This window comes from Myotis yumanensis, unplaced genomic scaffold (assembly GCF_028538775.1).
Source record: "Myotis yumanensis isolate MYYU_CA2020_CCGP unplaced genomic scaffold, mMyoYum1.0.hap1 SCAF_20, whole genome shotgun sequence".
NCBI classification, from domain to species: Eukaryota; Metazoa; Chordata; class Mammalia; order Chiroptera; family Vespertilionidae; genus Myotis; species Myotis yumanensis.
In genome coordinates this window covers 11,611,736-11,629,574 of record NW_027223771.1, presented here as the reverse complement: position 1 = coordinate 11,629,574, position 17,839 = coordinate 11,611,736, and the positions used below count along the sequence as shown (strand labels likewise).

Here is a 17,839-nt window from a genome sequence, read left to right as displayed (position 1 = left end):
GGGAGGGAGCTCCCCGTCACTAGAGGTAATCAAGTAGAGGCTGCAGGGCGTCGGGACAGGATTGCTGAGGTAGACGGCTCCCCCTCGGGAAGGAGGCCCAATGGACAAAAACTCCACAGGATGTAAGCAGGTTGGGTCCATGGAGGGGCAGGTGGACGTCAGGGAGTAAACACTGGGTGGGCCAGTGTGAGGTGGACCAGGGTGGCCTCAGCACAGACGCCTGGGTGCTCACCTTGGCCTGAGCCAAGAGAGGCACTTCTGTGCCCGTCCGCAGACGAGTGGACAAAAAGCCGTGGGACATCTACACCGTGGAATACTACGCAGCACTGAAAAAGGAGGCTCTCTCACCCTTGGAGACAGCATGGAGGGACCTGGAGAGTTTCATGCTGAAGTGACATAAGCCAGTCAGAGAAACACACGTGTTCCATGATCTCACTCCTATGTGGGATCTAATGAACAAAATAAACGGATGAACAAAATAGATCCAGAGACAGGGAAGCGTGGAGCAGAGGGTGGAACCTCAGAGGGAAGGCGGGGGAGGGTGGGTGGGTGGGAGGTGATCAACCAAGGACTTTGTACGCACGTACCCATGGGCCATGGGAACAGACAATAGGGGGGGTGAGATCCTGGGGTGGGGGGCAGGGGCGGGCTGGAGGGGTCACTGGGAAAAAAAGGGGACACCTGTCATACTTCCAACAATAAAGATTTATAAATAAGCTAGAGGCTCCGTGCACGAAATTCATATACTTGGGGGAAGGGGTCCCTCAGCCCGGCCTGCGCCCTCTTGTGGTCTGGGACCCCTCGCTCCTTACCATCCGCCTGCCCGCTGCTCCTTACTGCTCTGTTTGCTGCTCCTTGGCACTGCCATGGAGGTGGGAGAGGCTCCCGCTGCCACCACCACTGTGCTCACCAGCCGTGAGCTCGGCTTCTGGCTGAGCGGTCCTCCCCTGTGGGAGCGCACTGACCACCAGGGGGCAGCTCCTGCACTGAGCGTCTGCCCCCTGGTGGTCAGTGCGTGTCATAGCGACCGGTCGTTCTGCTGTTCGGTCGATTTGCATATTAGGCTTTTATTATATAGGATAACTGGATGAATGAATGAATGAATGAATGAATAGAACACACACACACACACACACACACACACACACACACAGAGCAGCACTGCCGCTGGGGCCTCGTTTGTAACCGGTGACCTTGCCTTTCAGACCTCGGCAGAGACCTCCCCGGGGACCTACTTCCTGCCCGAGTTCGCGCTGTCCCCCCAGGGGAGTTTCCTGGAAGACACCACCGGGGAGCAGTTCCTCACCTATCGCTATGACGACCAGGTAAGCGCCTCCCTCTGGCCTGGCCACGTGCCAACGGGCGGGAGACGGCTCCTCAGAGGTGAGGCCGGAAGGATTCTGTCCCCAGGGGCACCACGCACACCACGTGCCCGGACGCCCGGGGCACCCACCCTTCCCCACAGTGTGTGGCTCTTGCGCTGGTCGGGACCTCGAATTGAGAGTCGCTGCTTCTCGTGTTTGTCGGAACGTGCGATGGATCCGTTCACTCTGGCGATCGCCAGGTTGATCCTGCGATACTGGAGTTGCCCCAAAGCACTGTTTTCTGATTGCGCATTCCTTTCTTTGACCTCTGCACTTTGACCTGCACCAAAGTGGGTTTTTTTTGCCAAGTCTGTTTCCTAGAGAGGAACAAAGTGGGCATGCCCGTGCGCACATATGTGCGCGTACATACACACCCATGCACACGTGTGTGGGCATGTGTGTGAGAGTGGGCACACATGTCTGCAAGTGTGGGCATGAGTGTGCACATGTGTGCGAGGTTGTGCGTGTGTGTGAGTATATGTGGGTGTATGCACATGATGGTGTGGGTTGTGCATGTGTGTGCACACGTGCGTGTGAGCATCTGTGTGCACACACGTGCGCATGAGTGGGAGTGAGCCTGCACATACATATGCACATGTGTCCGCAAGTGCACGTGTGTGTGCATGTGTGCGAGTGTATGGACGCGTGTGCACATGTCACGTGAGTGTGCATGTGTGTATGATATTGTGCATGTGTGTGCACATGTGTGCACATGCATGTGTGGGTGTGTATGTGTTTAAATCACTGCATGAGGCCAGTTAGAGAACACGGCTGTGGTGGTGAGATGCAGACCCTGGCACCTGGGACCCGGATTCCTTCCTCCACGCACTTCCCGTTGATGCCTGAACAGCTGAGGATATGCATGTCTTGTAGCCACTCCCGACGCCGTTGGAAACAGAGAATGTCAACATTGCTGGCCCCGGCTGGTGTGGCTCAGTGGGTAGAGCGTCGGCCTGCGGACTGAAGGGTTCCCAGGTTCGATTCTGGCCAAGGGCATAGGCCCGGGTTGCAGGCTCGATCCCCAGTGTGGGGCGTGCAGGGGGCAGCCGATAGACATGTCTCTCTCACATGGATGTTTCTGTCTGCCTCTCCCTCTCTCCCACTCTCTCTAAAAATCAGTAGAAACATATCCCTGGGTGAGGACTAACAAAACAAACAAACAAATAAAAAGCATTGCCAAGCCCTGACCGGTTTGGCTCAGTGGATAGAGCGTCGGCCTGCGGACTGAAGGGTCCCAGGTTCGATTCTGGTCAAGGGCATAGGCCCGGGTTGCAGGCTCGATCCCCAGTGTGGGGCGTGCAGGGGGCAGCCGATCGACATGTCTCTCTCACATGGATGTTTCTGTCTGCCTCTCCCTCTCTCCCACTCTCTCTAAAAATCAGTAGAAACATATCCCTGGGTGAGGACTAAGAAAACAAACAAACAAATAAAAAGCATTGCCAAGCCCTGACCAGTTTGGCTCAGTGGATAGAGCGTCGGCCTGCGGACTGAAGGGTCCTGGGTTCGATTCCGGTCAAGGGCATGTACCTTGGTTGCAGGCACATCCCCAGTAGGGGCTGTGCAGGAGGCAGCTGATCGATGTTTCTCTCTCAGCGATGTTTCTAACTCTCTCCCTCTCCCTTTCTCTCTGTAAAAAATCAATAAAATATATTAAAAAACCCAAAAAGCATTTCGGAATGCTGAGGTTTCTAGCAGGTGGGGCCTGAGTTCACGGGGCAGAGGGCCAGCGGGGAGGGGATGCAGGTGACGAGGGGCTGCGATGGGGCTGGCGGACCTTGGCGCCTGCAGGGCCACATGCCACGAGGAACGATGGGGCTCAGCTCTCCTCTCACAGCCCGCGACGGGCATGGCCAGGGCCCGAGGTCCTCGCGGGTGCGGGCAAGGCTGGCAGGTCCCGGCTGAGGCAGGAGGGTGAGGGGGGAGGGATTCCAGCGGGAGCAGCTCTGGGAAGGCCAGTCGGCCACTCGGTGGGTGTGGATGTGGCCGCAGGGAGTGGGCCCGGCTGTGGGACCGTCCGAAGCAGGCGGAGGGCCGGGAACTAGGCGGGAAGAGGGTTTAATCATAGGCAGCGGAACAGGCTGATGAAGGTGGAGGAGGAGGAGCAGAGTGGGTGGGGGCGGGGGAAGGAGGGGGGCTGCCCCCTGGAACTCTGGGTCCCAGTCCCGGGGAGGGGGCGACACCCCATTAATCCTGATCCTCCAGGCTGCTGCTGAGTGGGCTCTGGTGGGGGGGTCGGGGTGAGGGCAGGCTGTGGGCCAGGGGACCCAGCCGCGGGCAGGGAGCCACCCAGGGAGTCAGGGCCAGGGGCGGGACGACACCAATTTTTTATCCAAAGTTCCAACATTTCACCCGGCCTCAGTGGCTCAGTGGTTGAGCATTAGTCTATGAACAAGGAGGTCAGGGTTCGAGTCCCCGGGCAGAAAAGCCCAGCTGGTGTGGCTCAGTGGTTGAGTGTTGACCTATGAACCAGGAGGTCACGGTTCGATTCCCTGTCAAAGGCACATGCCCGGGTTGCAAGCTCAATCCCCAGTAGGGGGCGTGCAGGAGGCAGCCGATCCATGATTCTCTCTCATCATTGGTGTTTCTCTCTCTCTCCCTCTCCCTTCCTTTCTGAAGTCAATCAAACAGTATATATATATATATATATATATATATATATATATATATACACTAGAGGCCCGGTGCACAAAAATTTGTGCACTCAGGGGTGTCCTTCAGCCTGGCTTATGCCTTCTTGCAGTCTGGGACCCCTCGGAGGATGTCCACCTACTGGCTTAGGCCTGCTCCCGGGGGGATCAGGCCCAAGCTGGCAGTCAGACATCCCTCTGGCAGCCCGCAGCCCTCAGGGGATGTCCATTTACCAGCAGGGAGCAGACCTAAGCTGCACTCGGACATCCTTAGTGCTGCTGAGGAGGCAGGAGAGGCTCCCACCACCACCGCTGTGCTGGCAGCCATCAGCCTGGCTTGTGGCTGAGCAGAGCTCCCCCTGTGGGAGCGCCCTGACCACCAGAGGGCAGCTCCTGCATTGAGCGTCTGCTCCCTGGTGGTCAGTGTGTGTCACAGTGACCAGTCACTCCCAGTCGTTCTGCTGTTAGGGTCAATTTTATTATATAGGATACACACACACACACACACACACACACACACACACTAGAGGCCCGGTGCACGAATTCCTGCACCAGCGGGGTCCCTCGGCCTTACCGGCATTTGGGGCTGATTGGGGCATCTCGCCCAGTCCCAGTCGGGGCCTATCTGGGCCGGGCAGTTGGGGGTGGGGAGGGGCTGTGGGAGGTTGGCTGTGGGAGTGCATTGACCACTAGGGGGCAGCTCCTGTTTTGAGCGTCTGCCCCCTGGTGGTCAGTGCATGTTATAGCACCTGGTCGTTTCAGTCATTCGGTCATAGTGGTCACACAGGCTTTTATATAGAGAGATTTTTAAAATCAAAGGCATTATGACATCATCGCAGGAGTCCCAGTTCATGGGCTCTTCTCTCCCCTGAATGCCGGTGACTGGCTGTGTGAGTTCTCCTTTCAGAATCCTCTCTGCTGTTTGTATTTCCTTACGATGTCCACTGCCAGGGGAGCCGGGGCGGGGTGTGTGGCACCTGGCATCGTACAAGGCGGAGTGGGAAGGGGGTGTAGGAATCCTGCTTTTCCAGGTGAGGCACCTGAGCCCCGTCTTTCCCAAGATCAGCCAGCCAGGCCGTGGCCCAGCCAAGGGCCCTCCAGCTCGCTCCGACATTTTTTTACATCTAATCTGTGGGAAGGAAAAGTATGAAAGAGATGTTTGAATGAATTATTTTTTTTAAATTTTTTTTTATTGATTTCATAGAGGAAGGGAGAGGGAGAGAGAGAAAAGTCAATGATGAGAGAGAATCGTGGATCAGCTGCCCCCTGCACGCCCCACACTGGGGATCGAGCTCACAACCGGGGCAGGTGCCCTGACCGGGAATCGAACCGTGACCTCCTGGGTCATAGGTCAACGCTCAGCCACTGAGCTACACCGGCCGGGCTGAATGAATTCTTTTTTACTTTTTGAATATATTTTTGTTGATTTCAGAGGGGAAGGGAGAGGGAGAGAGAGATAGAAACATCAATAATGAGAGAGAATCAGGGATCGGCTGCCTCCTGCACACCCCACACTGGGGATGGAGCCTGCAACCCGGGCCTGTGCCCTTGACCGGGAATCGAACCTGGGACCCTTCAGTCCGCAGGCTGACGCTCTATCCACTGAGCAACACCAGCCAGGGCATGAGTGACTTCTTAATACTAATAGTAACCAGGAGATAAGAAGGGAATTTTGTGTAATCTCATTTCTATTTTTTTAAAAATATATTTTTACTGATTTCCCAGAGGCAGGGAGAGGGAGAGAGAGAGAAACATCCATGATGAGAGAGAATCATGGACCGGCTGCCTCCTGCACGCCCCACACTGGGGATCGAGCCTGCAACCCAGGCCTGTGCCCTTGACCGGAATCGAACCCGGGACCCTCCAGTCCAAGGGCCGACGCTCTACCCACTGGGCCACACCAGCCGGGCCGGTCTCGTTTCTCCACTACTTTGCCATGTCTTTCCTCTGAATCGGGTGATAACAGACCTTCCTCTCCAGGCCCTTCTCTCCCGCTGTTGGTTCACACATTCCTTCTAAGGAGGAGAGTCGGGCTGGCTCCCAGCTCCTCCTGACCGGCCGCCTGGCGAGGGTCTTGGCCAGAGTCTCCTTGCAGTCAGCTAGCTGGCGGCCTCAGCCCACCCCTCCACAGTCCCAGGGATTCATGCAACAATAGTCTTGAGCTCGGGGAGCCTCTCCCGGCCGTGGAACCTTCTAGAGAAGGAAGGAAGGGTGGGCCCAGGCCTGGATGCATACAGAGAGGACTGGGCCATCTTCTCTGCGGACCAAACACGCCGTCCACGTGGTCCCCACCCACCCGAGCGGCCCTGGTGCTGCTGGCCCGGCTGCGGTGGCTTCAGGCTGCCGGCCACGGGGTTGGCGGAGCTCATTCCTCGGTGAGGGCGTCATCGCGCCCAGCGCAGCCCTGAGCCTGCGGGATCCCAGGAGTTCTCCTCCTCCTTGTTCTTCTTCTTAAAATATACTTTATTGATTTTTTACAGAGAGGAAGGGAGAGGGATAGAGAGTTAGAAACATCGATGAGAGAGAAACATCGATCAGCTGCTTCCTGCACGCCCCCTACTGGGGATGTGCCCACAACCAAGGTCCATGCCCTTGACCAGAATCAAACCCGGGACCTTTCGGTCCGCAGGCCGGCGCTCTATCCACTGAGCCACACCGGTCAGGGCTGTTTCTTCTTTTTTAAAAATATCTTTTTATTGATCTCAGAGAGGGAGGGAGAAGGAGAGAGAGGGAGAAACATCCATGATGAGAGAGCATCATGGAGCGGCTGCCTCCTGCACGCCCCGCACTGGGGATCGAACCTGCAACCCAGGTGTGTGCCCTTGACCAGGAATCGAACCTGGGACCTTCAGTCCACAGGCCGATGCTCTATCCACTGAGCCACACCGGCCGGGGCAGTAAAGATATTTTTGAGGCTCTTAATATATGTTGTTATCGAAAGCAAGCATCCCACATGTTCAAGCAGCTGGAATCCCAGTCTCTCCCACCACCGCCACCAGCCCTGAGTTCTCATAATTTCCTTTCCTTTTTTAAAAGATTAAAAAAAAAAAAGAAAGCCTGGCTGGTGTGGCTCAGTGGTCGAGTGTCAATCAGAGCATTGCCAGTTCCATTCCCGGCCATGCTCAGGTTGTGGGCTCCATCCCTGGTGGCGGCCGTGCAGGAGGCAGCCGATCGATGTTCCGGTCTCTCTTCTATTTCTCTAAAATCAATGGTGGGCTCTCATCATTGATGTTTCTATCTCTCTCTCCCTCTCCCTTCCTCTCAGAAACCAATAAAAATATATTTCAAAAACAAACAAAAAAATCCAGCCTTAGCTGGTGTAGCTCAGTGGATAGAGCGTCAGCCAGCAGACCAAAGGGTCCTGGGTTCGATTCCGGTCAAGGACACGGACCTCGGTGGCAGGCTCCTCCCTGACCTGGGCCATGGTCAGGGCGTGTGCAGGAGGCAGCCCATCGACGGGTCCCTCTCCCATCGATGTCTCTCTCTGTCTCTCCCTCTCCCTTCCACTCTCTCTAAAAATCAGTGGAAAAGCATCCTGGGGTGAGGATGAACAACAAAACAAAACAAAAGAAACCTAGAAACATTTTAAAAAAGAAAAGAAACACAGCACAGCTTTCCCAGCAAACCCCCCCCCCCCCCCCAAGCTCAGTGGTGTAGCGTGTGGATGCTCGGCTTTTCCAGTCATGGAAGCTTCCAGAAATGCAGCTGAGCAGGAAGAAGGTGCTAAATCATCTCCCAGGTCCCTTCTTTAAAAGCTGCGATGGGTTATTTCCACTTAAAAAAGAGTTTACGCTGCCCGGCCGATGTGGCTCCGTGGTTGAGCTTCGACCTGTGAACCAGGAGGTCAGGGTCCGACTCCCGGTCAGGGCACACGCCCGGGTTGCAGGCTCGGTCCCCAGTGTGGGGGGTGCAGGAGGCAGCCGGTCCATGATTCTCTCTCGTCACGGATGTTTCTCTCTCCCTCTCCCTTTCTCTCTGACATCCATCTGTCTATATAAAACCCTAATATGCAAATCCCCCAGACGGTGGAATGATGGGCGGAAGGACCGGTCGCTATGACGTGCACTGACCACCAGGGGGCAGACGCTCAATGCAGGAGCTGCCCCCAGCCTGCAGGCCCCGACCCAGCGGCCTGTGTCGGGGGGGCCCATCACCCCGCTGGTCGCCCCACAGGTCAGCCCTGATTGCTGGTTAGGCCTAGGGACCCTCTCCGTGCATGAATTTTGTGCACTGAGCCTCTAGAATCTATAATAATAAAAGCGTAATATGCTAATTAGACCGGACCTCCTGGACGAGGGAAGCCTGGGTCCCCCCTGGGTCCCGGGTGCCGGAGGGAAGCTGGTGCCGGCAGCCGGGGGAGGGAAGGCCTAGTCTCTCCTTGTTCTTTATTTTTGTCATTAAACTTTGTTATTTTAATGGGTCTCAAAATTCGGTGTCAGGTTTTTTGGTCACGTTTCCATGAAAAAGTACTGATTTTAAAAACTAATAACTTGCCCTGGCTGGTGTGGCTCAGTGGATGGAGAGTCGGCCTGCGGACTGAAGGGTCCCGGGTTCGATTCTGGTCAAGGGCACATGTGCCCAGGTTGTGGGCTCCATCCCCAGTGTGGGGGTGTGCAGGAGGCAGCCGATCGATGATTCTCTCTGATCATGGACGTTTCTATTTCTCTCTCCCTCTTCCTTCCTCTCTGAAATCAATAAAAATATATTTAAAAAAATAAAAAAATAATAACTTAAAAACTGCCACACACACAAAAAAGAACCAAATGGTCCACAGAACATTCTAGAAAGGCCTACTCTTGCACGGATTTCGTGCCCCGGGCCTCTAGCCTATATATAAAGAAAGAAATTAAGATTTTGCTCTCAGCCCTTCCAAACGCAGTGACATCAGCTCGGACGTGCAGAACGCCTCTCTTCACCTGGGGGGTGCCCAGAGCAGCCGGCCGCCAGCCAATCCCAGCAGCTCGGGCGTGAGAGGCACACCACCCTCGGCTTCTCTCGCTGTGACTGTCAGAGCTCCGTGGAGTCTGTTTAAAGGCGTGGGCCCTGCAGTGCGGTCTGGGTGATATTCTCGACGCACTGTTGGCACAGAGCCTGTGTTTTTCTACGCAGAAAGTCGGTCACGAAGGAGAATCGAAGGAGAATTTATTTTATTATTATTTTTTAATATATTTTACTGATTTTTTACAGAGAGGAAGGGAAAGGGACAGAGAGTTAGAAACATCGATGAGAGAGAAACATCCATCAGCTGCCTCTTGCACACCCCCTACTGGGGATGTGCCCGCAACCCAGGTCCATGCCCTTGACCGGAATCGAACCCGGGACCCTTCAGTCCGCAGGCTGACGCTCTATCCACTGAGCCAAACTGTTCAGGGCTGTTTATGTTTTTTGTTAATCCTCCCCCGAGGATATTTTTCCATTGATTCTTAGAGAGAGTGAAGGGGAGAGGGAGAGACAGAGAGAAACATCGGTGTGAGAGGAGGATGGGTTGCCTCCTGCACGCGCTCGACCAGGGCCCGGGCCGGGGAGGAGCCTGCAGCTGAAGTCCATGCCCTGGACCGGAACGGAACCCAGGACCCCTCGGTTCACAGGCCGACGCTCTATCCACTGAGCCACACCGGCCAGGGCCACACCTGAGTGCTTTGAATATGGCTTGAAGTCTGTTGAAGTGAAGAACCTCTTAAGGCTGATTTGTGGTCCCTGGCGTAGGCAGGGAAGTGAATAAAGTGGGGTGTTGTTGGCATTGCCTCTGTGGCTGACCTTGAGTGTTGCCATGGAGAAGGCAGACTATCCCCCTCATAGGCGGCAACCTTTGCATAGAAATTCTCCCCACGCACGTCCTGCACCGAATGCTCCCCAGTTTATTTGTCTTAATTAGAAAAAAATCTGGCCCGGCCGACGTGACTCAGGGTTGGGCATCGACCTCTGAACCAGGAGGTCAGGGTTCGATTCCTGGTCAGGGCACAGGCCCGGGTTGCGGGCTCCATCTCCAGTGTGGGGCGTGCAGGAGGCGGCCAATCCATGGTTCTCTCTCATCATGGATGTTTCTCTCTCTCTCTCCTACCTTCCTCTCTGACATCAATATCCCTCTTCATTGCATTTGGGGGTGTGGACGAAAGGGGCCACGTGCTGACCCGACAGCTCAGGGGAGGCCTGCGGGCGGCCTTGCAGACTCAGACCTAAAGTCACCACCCAGGAGGGTCTGACGTTAAACTTGAACGAGAAGCAGTGGTGGGGGAGTCACCTCCTAGGCCGGTATCTTCCCTGACAAGGGCAGCCTTTGCCTCCACGGAGCCTGTCTGTCTTTTTGCCTCTGAGGTAACACCCCCTTGAAGTGTCTGGGTACCTGGTAACGCCCCTTTTCCCGGACCCCTCGGGGCACAGCCTGATGCGCTGGGCGCCAGGACGGAGACCGCAGATCCCCTCATTGTCATGTTCATGGTCCCTGCTCCCACCTAAGCGTGTGTCCATCATTTTACTTTTTATCCAATCCCAGGGGCTCCCCCTCCCACTTTGCTTGCTCCCGCCTCCCTGATCCATCCCCAGTGGATCTCATGTCACCCACCTACGTCCCTCCTTTGATCACAACGTATAAACACAGATGGAACCCCCATTCTCCGGAGCTTTATCCCAATCCCTTGAGGTTCTGCTTCCCAGCGATTGTCGACAGTTTGGCTCAAACAAACGCACAGAAATTCTCTACACCAAGCGTGTCAAACCCAAAGGCGAACACGGGCCAGATAAACAAAGTTTGCGTGGACGTGGCCACAAACAGACAGAAGCTTCCATTTTCATAGAAACGTAGGTTTGTTTCGATGGAGATGTGCTGAATGCAAAGGGCTGAGATAAACGAGTCATCGTTCACATAAAGTAATAGAACATTTTAATAAAAATTAATACTTTTCCTTGAACATGAGCTCACCAGACCCTGAGTCACTGCACAAATGAATAAGCGTCACGCAGATAAACCCATTTCTCTCGTTCTCCGGAAGCGAGGTATTTCCTGTTGCCACACCAAGCAGGTCAGTCCCAGACCAAGGACGTGGCCATCGGCTGCTGGAACCTTCGCTGCCGGTATCAGTGGGGAGAGACGGTGCGCCTGCGTGTGAGGCGCGTAAAGGAAGTGAATGCAACTCGATGACAGTCCTCCGTCATTAGCGAACGTTGTAGCTCGTTATTCATAATTACGTACAACAGGACAGTGTAAAAATTAAGTGACGAAATTTTTATTAAAACCTTTCTTACATACTGTTACATTGGCTGGGCTGCAGAAATATGCGTTGTGGGCCGCCTGTGGCCCGCGGGCCGGAGTTTGACATGCTCTCCCTACAGGTTTGGCTGTTTCTCACATGAACAGGGGGAGTTTCTAGTAGAACAAGCGGTCCAACCGGGTCCCACCCAGGAATCCGCGTGAGGCTGATGGGCGGGTGTGGAGGAGGGATCCCCGAGCTGGGCCCCCCTCCGGGGAAGGGGTTTGGGGGGCAGGGGGGAGAAAAGCAGGAAAGGCCCAGGATGTTGCTGTCTCAGAAGCGCCCCTGGACCCCACGGACCTCCGTTGGGGGTAGTCGGGCCGCCTGGTCCTCCACGCGCCGCTGGCCTCCAATTAGAGCTGCCAGACACGAGGGCTCAGCGCGGCTTTGGCAGAGCTGGGCAGACGTGTTTGTGTTGGGGAATGGAGAGAAACCTGGGGTGTGGGAGGATGGATGGGGTGTGGTGTGAGCCCCACAGAACACGTAGCCGGCCCCGGCCGGTGTGGCTCAGTGGATAGAGCGTCAGCCTGCGGACTGAAGGGTCCCGGGTTCGATTCCCGGTCAAGGGCACATGCCTGGGTTTCGGGCTCGGTCCCCAGTGGGGGGCGTGTGGGAGGCAGCCAATCCATGATTCCCTCTCATTATTGATGTTTTTGTCTCTCCCTCTCCTCTCTGAAATCAATAAAATGCATATGTATATTTTAAAAATAAATAAATGAAACGTAGCTGGTGATGGAGGCAGAGCCGGTCAGGTCAGGGGGAGCCAGGTGGCGTGTCCCTAGGAATTAGCAAAGGCCTTCACGAAGGTGGTAACTGCCCGGCCAGTGTGGCTCAGTGGTTGAGCATCGGCCTATGAACCAGGAGGTCAGGGTTCGAATCCCGGTCAGGGCACAGGCCCGGGTTGCGGGCTTGATCCCCAGTGTGGGGCGTGCAGGAGGCAGCCGATCCGTGATTCTCTCTCATCATGGATATTTCTCTCTCTCTCTCCCTCCCTTCCTCTCTGAAATCAATACAAATATATATATATTTTAAAATATATTTTATTGATTTTTACAGAGAGGAAGGGAGAGGGATAGAGAGTTAGAAACATCGATGAGAGAGAAACATTGATCAGCTGCCTCCTGCACACTCCCTACTGGGGATGTGCCCGCAACCCAGGTACATGCCCTTGACCGGAATCGAACCTGGGACCCTTCAGTCTGCAGGCCGACGCTCTATCCACTGAGCCAAACTGGCTAGGGCTACAAATATAGTTTTATAAAACGAAAAAAGAAGGTGGTAAATAACCAGGAACACACAGGCCAGGGTAGACCGATGGTGAATTGTCACCGACCATCAGGGTAAGGAGCTGTGAGGTACACAGTTTTCAGGGGAGGCCAGGAGGGGCAGGCGTGGGGTACAGCGCCCCTCCCAGTAGCGCCCGGCTCCCAGCCCCAGCTGTGTTAGTGTGAAATGCATCCTGGTTGAACCGAATTCTGCAATCTGTGTGACCGCCTGAGTGGTATTTTTATGTCATTTACCTCCATGCATTGGCATTTTTAATATAATTTAAAAATATATATATAGGCAAGAAATATTCAAAGTGATGAATAGCAAGAACCTACAACCAAGACTACTTTATCCAGCAAAGCTATCATTCAGAATTGAAGGCCAGATAAAGAGCTTCACAGATAAGGAAAAGCTAAAGGAGTTCATCACCACCAAACCAGTATTATATGAAATGCTGAAAGGTATCCTTTAAGAAGAGGAAGAAGAAGAAAAAGGTAAAGATACAAATAGTGAACAACAAACATGCATCTATCAACAAGTGAATCTAAAAATCAAGTGAATAAATAACCTGATGTACAGAATGAACTGGTGATTATAATAGAATCAGGGACATAGAAAGGGAATGGACTGACTATTCTTGGGGGGGAAAGGGGTGTGGGGGGTGCGGGAAGAGACTGGACAAAAATCGTGCACCTATGGATGAGGACAGTGGGTGGGGAGTGAGGGCGGAGGGTGGGGTGGGAACCGGGTGGAGGGGAGTTATGGGAGGAAAAAGAGGAACCAATGTAATAATCTGAACAATAAAGATTTAATTAAAAAAATAAATAAAACTTTTTTTTATTGATTTCAGAGAGGAAGGGAGAGAGAGAGAGAAACTTCCATGATGAGAGAGAATCATGGATCGGCCACCTCCTGCATGCCCCCTACTGGGGATCGAGCCCGCAACCCGGGCCTGTGCCCTTGGCCGGACTGGAACCGGGGACCCTTCGGTCCGCTGGCCGACGCTCTATCCACTGAGCCACACCGGCCAGGGCTCCTCAGCCGTCTTGTGTGTGTTGTTGTGCAGGGTGGTTTGAACCTGGAAGAAGGTACTGACTATTGTCGAAACCTGGGCCCCGCGTGGGCTCCTCGGGCAACCGTGGTGGCCACGGCCACGAACAGACACGTGATGTGGTGATGCCACGTGGGGTGGTGGTTAGCATGGAGCCGCTCACCGAGCGTTTCCAACGCGTGACCTTCCAGCGACGTCTGCGTTTCAGTCCCGACGTGTTTGCAAGACGGGTCCGTGGTGACATTTGTCCACGGGACCCAACGTGACCAGCGTCCTCGCGTCTTTATGGGATTGTGGGCACACTCCTTCCTACGCTGTTCCCGCCTTTGCCAGTCCTGTGATGTCATGAGTAAACGATATCTTTTTTAAGTTGTTTAAAAAAATATTTGTCTTGCCCTGACCGGTTTGGCTCAGCGGATGGGGCTTCAGCCTGCAGACTGAAGGGTCCCGGGTTCGATTCCTGTTAGGGGCATGTACCTTGGTTGCGGGCACATCCCCAGTAGGGGGCGTGCAGGACGCAGCTGATCGATGTTTCTCTCTCGTCGATGTTTCTAACTCTCTATCCCTCTCCCCTCCTCTCTGTAAAAAAAATCAATAAAATGTATAAAAAAAATATTTGTCTTGCCCTAACCAGTGTGGCTCAGTGGATAGAGCGTCGGCCTGCGGACTGAAGGGTCCCGGGTTCGATTCCGGCCAAGGGCACAGGCCTGGGTTGCGGGCTCGATCCCCAGTGTGGGCCATGCAGGAGGCAGCCAAACAATGATTCTCTCTTATCATTGATGTTTCTATCTCTCTCTCCTTCTTCCTTCCTCTCTGAAATCAATAAAGAAATATATTTTTAAAAAATATTTGTCTTGCCCTAACCGGTGTGGCTCAGTGGATAGAGCGTCGGCCTGCGGACTGAAGGGTCCCGGGTTCGATTCCGGTCAAGAGCCTGTACTTCGGTTGTGGGCACATCCCCAGTAGGGGGTGTGCAGGAGGCAGCTGATCGATGTTTCTCACTCATCGATGTTTCTAACTCTCTATCCCTCTCCCTTCCCCTCTGTGAAAAATCAAGAAAATATATTTTTAAAAAATAAATAAATATTTGTCTTTATTGCAGAGAGGAAGGGAGAGGAAGAGAGAGAGAGAAACATCCATGATGAGAGAGAATCACAGATTGGCTGCCTCATGCATATCCCTCACTGGGGATCGAGCCCACAACCCGGGCATGTGCCCTTGATTGGACTCGAACCCGGGACCCCAGGCCGATGCTCTATCCACTGATTCACACCGGCTAAGCCCCGGCTGGGATGTTTCACAGTTTTATTGTCACATTAAACTGTACCCATCGATTCCAAGTCTGATTCACTGGCTGCTTCTTTGGCACGGTGGTCTGCTTACTGCTTTGCAAAAGCAGAAATATGCATTCATGGGCCCTGGCTGGTGTGGCTCAGTGGATAGAGCGTCAGCCTGCAGACTGAAGGGTCCCGGTTTCGATTCCCCATCAGAGCACATGCCCGGGTTGCGGGCTCCATCCCCACTACGGGACGTGCAGGAGGCGGCCGATCCGTGATTCTCTCTCATCATGGATGTTTCCATCTCTCTCTCTCTCTCCCTTCCTCTCTGAAATCAATAAAAATACATTTTTGCCCTGGCCAGTGTGGGTCAAGGATAGAGCATTGGCCTGCAGACTGAAGGGTCCCGGGTGGGGGCTGGGGGGAAGGAGGGGGCCCAGCGTGCAGGAGGCAACCTATCGATGTGTCTCTCTCACGTCGATGTTTCTCTCTGTCTCTCCCTCTCCCTTCCAGTCACTAAAAATCAATGGAAAAATATCCTCCACTGAGGATTAAAATATAAACAAATAAAAATAAAAAAATATTTTTTTTTAAAAAAAGAAAGAAAGCAGCAGCATCGAGGTTCAGAAGCAAAACCCGACACATCATGGCCGAGGAGGGAGACGTGAGGTCCCCTCATTCTCTCTCTGTTTTCTTCGGGGGGAAATATCTACCAATCCAGCCAGAAATACCACGTGTCTGCTTGGATAACATGTCTCCTTGAGTTCTTTTAGAATCAAGTTTTGGGGTTTTTTTTTCTGTTTTGTTTTTTTTCCCGTAAGTCAAGGTGGGGAAAGAAGCCTGACCGTGACCATAAAGGGCACAGATGGGAGGGTCAGGAGAAATTGAAACAATGTTGCAAAGGCGCACAGTAGGAGCGTCAGGAGAAATTGAAACAATGTTGCAAAGGCGCACAGTAGGAGCGTCAGGAGAAATTGAAACAATGTTGCAAAGGCGCACAGTAGGAGCGTCAGAAGAAATTGAAACAGTGTTGCAAAGGGGGCGCAGATGGGAGGGTCAGGAAAAATTGAAACAATGTTGCAAAGGCGCACAGTAGGAGCGTCCGAAGAAATTGAAACAATGTTGCAAAGGCGCACAGTAGGAGCGTCAGGAGAAATTGAAACAATGTTGCAAAGGCGCACAGTAGGAGCGTCAGGAGAAATTGAAACACTGTTGCAAAGGTGCACAGTAGGAGCGTCAGAAGAAATTGAAACAGTGTTGCAAAGGGGGCGCAGATGGGAGGGTCAGGAAAAATTGAAACAATGTTGCAAAGGCGCACAGTAGGAGCGTCCGAAGAAATTGAAACAATGTTGCAAAGGCGCACAGTAGGAGTCAGGAGAAATTGAAACAATGTTGCAAAGGTGCACAGTAGGAGTCAGGAGAAATTGAAACAATGTTGCAAAGGTGCACAGTAGGAGTCAGGAGAAATTGAAACAATGTTGCAAAGGCGCACAGTAGGAGTCAGGAGAAATTGAAACAATGTTGCAAAGGCGCACAGATGGTCGGGTCAGAAGAAATTGAAACAATGTTGCAAAGGGGCACAGTAGGAGCGTCAGAAGAAATTGAAACAATGTTGCAAAGGTACACAGTAGGAGCGTCAGAAGAAATTGAAACAATGTTGCAAAGGCGCACAGTAGGAGCGTCAGAAGAAATTGAAACAATGTTGCAAAGGTACACAGTAGGAGCGTCAGAAGAAATTGAAACAATGTTGCAAAGGCGCACAGTAGGAGCGTCAGAAGAAATTGAAACAATGTTGCAAAGGTACACAGTAGGAGCGTCAGAAGAAATTGAAACAATGTTGCAAAGGCGCACAGTAGGAGCGTCAGAAGAAATTGAAACAATGTTGCAAAGGCGCACAGTAGGAGAGTCCGAAGAAATTGAAACAATGTTGCAAAGGCGCACAGTAGGAGCGTCAGAAGAAATTGAAACAATGTTGCAAAGGCACACAGTAGGAGCGTCAGAAGAAATTGAAACAGTGTTGCAAAGGGGGCACAGATGGGAGGGTCAGGAGAAATTGAAACAATGTTGCAAAGCCGGCCTCCCAGCGGACCCTTTACAATGTATCCGATGATGTTTTCCAACTTTTCACGCCCGCCCATCAGGGTGTCGCCTGAAGAAGGAGAAATCAGCCCCATCTGGGTGCGTTTTAAAGGGCGACTGGGCTTCCCCACCTTCAAGCCCAGAAGAGCTTCTTGTATTTTCTTTATGAGTTAAAACTGCACTTTCTGGCCCGTGCCCGGCCGGAGGGGGCTCTCTCCCTGGCGGCGTGCGATGGAGAGGATTGAAGCGAGCAGCCGGCTAATTGGAAGGGTAAACAGTGTGGGTTTAATTAGCCCTTCCTCCCGCTGACAGGCGGCCAGGCTGCCAGGCCCTTATCCGTTCCCGGGCTGGACGGTTCCCCAAATACCGCCTCCCGCCTGGGGGTGCCGACTGGGCTATACATAGGCCGCCTGGCAGGAAGCCAGGAAAGCCGCTGCCTGGTGAGCCTGCGGTGAAAATCACTGCTAAAGGCCCTCCTGGAGTTTGGTCATCATTTCTGTGTGTGTGTGTGTGTGTGTGTGTGTGTGTGTGTGTTTAAATTAATTTCAGAGAGGAAGGGAGAGGGAGAGAGAGATAGAAACATCAATCATGGACCCGCTGCCTCCTGCACGCCCCCCACTGGGGATCGAGCCTGCAACCCAGGCCTGTGCCCTTGACCAGAATCGAACCCCGGACCCTTCAGTCCGCAGGCCGACGAAGCTCTATCCACTGAGCCAAACCGGCTGGGGCTTGTTTTAAAATATGTTTGTATTGATCTCAGAGAGGAAGGGAGAGGGAGAGAGAGAGAGAAGCATCGATGATGAGAGAGAACCATGGATCAGCTGCCTCCTGCACGCCCCGCACTGGGGATCGAGCTCTGGAACCCGGGCCTGTGCCCTGAGCGGGAATCGAACCCGTGACCTCCTGGTGCAGAGGTCGACGCTCA

At 53.5% G+C, this 17,839-nt stretch overlaps 1 protein-coding gene across 1 annotated transcript in view; it reads left to right on the top strand.

Moving 5' to 3' along the window:
* The window catches only part of ADAMTSL3 (ADAMTS like 3), a 135,808-nt gene that overhangs the window by 28,346 nt on the left and 89,623 nt on the right, over positions 1–17,839 (top strand). Inside the window, exon 3 of the mRNA XM_070400445.1 lies at positions 1,206–1,325. Within this exon, the coding sequence (XP_070256546.1) occupies positions 1,206–1,325 (120 nt within the window). The remainder of the gene's footprint in view (positions 1–1,205; positions 1,326–17,839) is intronic.